We start from the raw sequence: 4194 nt of genomic DNA, 5'->3' as shown, positions 1-4194 counted from the left end.
CATGGTATAAAGACAAGGGTATGCTCTTGCGCATATTTCAGAAAGGGCCAATCAGTGACTTTGTGCAAGCTTACGTCACACTGAGCGGAAAATTTAAACAGTGTGACTGTAGACGCGTTTCATTTAACGTTTGCAACGCTCGCGAGCATAGGTGCGTTCAGGAATTATGCTCAGATAACTCTTGGGTGCATTTTTGCTATAATATAGGGTAAGTGCGGGTAATACACCAGTGTGGGGAATATGCCACACGTTTTGTTTTACAATGATACCGATTAGCAGCGCTTGCGTTAATGACACAGAATTATGTACAATTGTGTGCTTAACGTGTTGCATAAGTATCAAGAATTTTCTCGCAACAGTATTATTTTTATGAGGTAAATACAATGTAACACAGTGAATCATTACATCCTTATTGTTTGCTTGTTAAACAAGGATGAAACGATTTTCTGTGTTACACAGTATATATATTTATGTACGCACACACATATATATATATATATGTACGTATGTATGTGTGTTTTATTTATGTACGTAAGTATGTATATATTTATGTATGTATGTAATTATATGTATGTACGTATTAATGTATATACATATATATGTATATACATATGTATATACATATTTATGTATTGTAATGTAATGTAATGTACTGTCTGTAAATGTGTTATAGCGGACATAAGGAACTTAAAGAAAAATGTAGATAAAAAATAACAGCAAATGTAGATATTTAAGAGACAGGTTTTTTTATTACTAAATTTAAATGGTTACAATTGTTTATAATTATTTAAGAGACAGACTTTGTATTGGTATATTTTGATATCTTTTTTTGTTTTCGCCTATGATTTTTAGATGCGATCGTTCGGTTTATTTCGCGCACCCTAATGTACGTTCTGGTTCTAATAAGGCATAGTAAAACCTCTTCCGATATTTTAATTTTCAATTTTGGTTGTATTATTTTTGCTAATGTTTGAAATATAAAATTTTCTTTGTTCAAACTAGATCCGTGATACTTATCAAATTCAATATTCATTATATGCGCACATTGTAATAATTTGTCACTCGGATACATACATTTCCCTCGCGAAATAAATTGCAACCAATCTGAATCATACGTTGTTTCTAGTTGGCGCGTTTCAATACCCAATGTCTTGTCTTTACTTTTAAATCTGAACGCTACGTATCCGGCTATATATTTTAAACCCTCTTCATTGATAATTTCATGAACGTTGAAATCCTCTAATGCTTGTAACAACTGTTCTTCGTCACTTGAAATAATCGCGCACGGATCTAATGTTATACAATTTTCATATGAAGCTTCGCCAATACACAATTCTTCTTCTTCATAACTGTAAGTTACAGTAGTGTTTTCTTCTTCAACATAGGATGAAAGTATATCCGTTAACATAGAATCATCGATATCGCAGTTAAGAGGAGATACAAAAATAGGTTCATTCGATTTGTTTTCTTGAACATTACATTCATTTGACAGTGCATATCTAGAATGTTTGCCCAATATATATCGTTTTAATCGGTATTTAAAATCTAAGGGTGTTGGGTGATCGTTCGCACACCCTATTGAACGTAAGAATGAGAACAAATTTTCTAACAAATCTTGATTAAGACGGTAAGTTATTAAATAAGTGATGGGAAAATCGGATGTACTGTATTGTTCTTGTAAGTATAATAATAGTTGTTGTAAAGAAGCGATACTGACTAAGATGCCTTTTTGAAAAGGTAATAAAGTTTTATGCTTTCCTATCCGAGTTTCGTTAATGAAAGACATCATGTTGTTTAAAATCACATTCTGTTCTTCAATATTTATACCGTACGCATTTTTTCCTGTATGTTTACCGTACTTACATTTTGCATTAAAAACATCGAACCAGTCATTACACAATCTGATAACATACGCTGCTTCCTGATATGGTAAATCCAAAAGGTAACTTTTACGGCCGCACCATTCTATCGCAGAAGCTATCGTGTTGGATAAGACTTGCGCAGCAGGAAGAACCTTCTGTCTTTCGGAACCTTGTACATTTAAGTGATACGTAGTGATTTTATGGCTAATTTTTAAATCTCCTGCATTAATGGAAAGCAACTTAAACAATATTTCCTTATCAACTATTTTCCCCTTCCAGATAAACCCTTTGTCCAGAAAATGATTCCTCAACAACTTGAGAAGATGCGGAGCATCTGCAAAAACAAATACTTTTAAGTCATTGCGTGCGGGATGTTGAAAATAAGACTTTTGGGGATGCATTCCTATTTCCAATTGTGACCATAATTTAAGATTGCCCGGGCCCAAGTCACTAGTTATAGCAACCACTATATAACCAGCATCATGCAATTTTAAAATAATATTGTTGAGAGTCGTCGCATCCATTGTTTTATCAAATTCGTAATAAACAAGTTGTTTCCAAGATGCAAAAAGGCTTCTTACCATTACACACTGGCAAGTTTTATGAGGACCAATAACCTTTTCTAACTTACGATCTATCGCAATTTTGTCGTTAATATAAATTTCGTCAAACGTTAACACAACTAGTCTTTCAATATCAAGCATGCTCTTTTTTCTTGCAATCATGCAATGGAGTACAGAGAAGAGTATACCCGGTTCAACATCGATTGTACTTGCCCACCTTCTTAATGTTGAAAGGCCTGGAAGTGGTATTTGCAGAACATGCTTCATATAACGATATGCCTTTGGGCTGACACATCGCAAGGATATCGCGTGTGTGATATCTTCGGAAGACCATTTCATCTTACATAGTGAGGGATTCAATATCATCCGTATTTGTCCTTGACTGAATATTTTTCCCAGTAACTCGTACATTTTTCTTTCCACGAGTTCTTTGTCTTCTTTCGGTCTCGCTTTCTCGTACTTCTTTATCGTCTTTTTCAGTGCAGTCACCTGGAGTTCCAGATCGTGTCTGAAAGTGTAAATAATAAGTGTATATGTGTATAATAATAAGTGTATAATAATAAGTGTATAATAATATGTGTATATTATAAGTGTATAATAATAAGTGTTTATAATCGCATTGTAAGTTCGATGGTGTTCGGCATGTAGTTTAAAGAACTAAAAAGATGGATGTAAAAAAATATTATAAGTAACAAGGCTCAAGAAAAATAAATAATGATATAGAAGATCTAGCTATGATCAGTGGCCTTTATGCTTAATATATACTAAATTTATATGTGATTTGTCTACTTAATATACTTACATATTTAATATAACTTACATTTTGGAAGACATAATAGCTTCTGTACTTGTCGATGGAGTTGAGGAACCTTCGTTCGATGCTGACGGAGTCATTATTTCGTCTAATACCACCGCAGTTGAAGAACCTTCGTTCGATACTGTACGAAGATGTAATGTTGGGATAGCATCAGGACGTAACTTTCTAGTTTTTGAAGGAGAATAGCCCAGCAATTGTTGTTGTAAGTTCTTTGTAAAACATGCATCAGAAAAATGCTTTGAACATATCCTAGCTGAGAGAACCAAACAAAATTTATATTCTGTACAGGCTCATAATAATAAATACATTCAGAAGAAAATGTGATACAATATTACCATATAAAGATACATAACTTACAATATTTTGAAATATTTTTTTTTCCACATGCTTGATGTCACTTATTGGAAAGTACTGGATCTTTTGGGAAGGAAAAATATTTTATCTTTCCTCCAATCTTTTTGGTTTTTGCCAAATAATTTCCACATCCGTTCACGTTACACGTCATTGTAAAAAAAATTCGAAAATGAAACAAGTGACTATATTTTCTCATATGACCGAAAAACAACTGCGTACTCTGTCATTTTAGCTATAATTGCAGCCGAATACGCTACCGATCATATCCGATTCATCCAGACTTTACACGAGTATGACGTAAGCTTGGACAAAATACGGCGAAGTGGTGGGAATGCGCAGTGGTCTGACACGAAACGAGCATACCCTTGTCTTTATACCATGAAGTAACCGATTTCGTCGATAGATGTAAACAAATTTTCGAGATATCGATACTTTGGCTGTTGCAACGATTTCGAATAGACGTACACGTTCTCGAAATGTACGCCGTTCGGACTCTCGAGTAAGCTTACGAGAACGTTGGATATTTATCGTATTAAACGAATTACTGGACACGTCCAGTAGCAGTAGTGACGACGAAATATTATTAAAACTAGAAAAG

The 4194-nt window shown here is 33.9% G+C and overlaps 1 protein-coding gene across 2 annotated transcripts; it reads right to left on the bottom strand.

Moving 5' to 3' along the window:
• Nucleotides 1–2104: 2104 nt before the first annotated feature.
• Nucleotides 2105–3822, bottom strand: LOC108768185 (uncharacterized). 2 transcript variants are annotated; one of them, XM_018518523.1, is made up of 4 exons: nt 3600–3822; nt 3246–3495; nt 2643–2933; nt 2105–2196 (listed from the first exon to the last, which is right to left on the bottom strand). In XM_018518523.1, exons 2-4 carry the CDS (start codon nt 3317–3319, stop codon nt 2121–2123), a joined length of 441 nt encoding a protein of 146 aa, XP_018374025.1. In that variant the 5' UTR covers nt 3320–3495; nt 3600–3822; the 3' UTR covers nt 2105–2120. The 2 variants fall into 2 exon arrangements, with proteins under 2 accessions (XP_018374025.1, XP_018374024.1); XM_018518522.1 differs by having other exon boundaries at nt 3246–3407.
• Between the last annotated feature and the right edge of the window lie 372 nt (nt 3823–4194).

This window comes from Trachymyrmex cornetzi, unplaced genomic scaffold, assembly GCF_001594075.2.
Source record: "Trachymyrmex cornetzi isolate Tcor2-1 unplaced genomic scaffold, Tcor1.1 scaffold758, whole genome shotgun sequence".
Lineage (NCBI taxonomy): Eukaryota > Metazoa > Arthropoda > Insecta > Hymenoptera > Formicidae > Trachymyrmex > Trachymyrmex cornetzi.
Note: the sequence above shows the minus strand (reverse complement) of the source record. Positions and strands in the feature narration are given on the sequence as shown.

What these genes read in the sequence shown, in the direction of transcription:
- LOC108768185 (XM_018518522.1), bottom strand. Translation starts at nt 3,628, where the DNA reads ATGTGGAAAAAAAAATATTTCAAAATATT. An exon ending in GCTATTATGTCTTCCAAAAT is followed by an intron (nt 2,934 to 3,245) that starts GTAAGTTATATT and finishes TTACACTTTCAG; the next exon opens with ACACGATCTGGAACTCCAGG. An exon ending in GGCCTTTCAACATTAAGAAG is followed by an intron (nt 2,197 to 2,642) that starts GTGGGCAAGTAC and finishes TTGTTTTTGCAG; the next exon opens with ATGCTCCGCATCTTCTCAAG.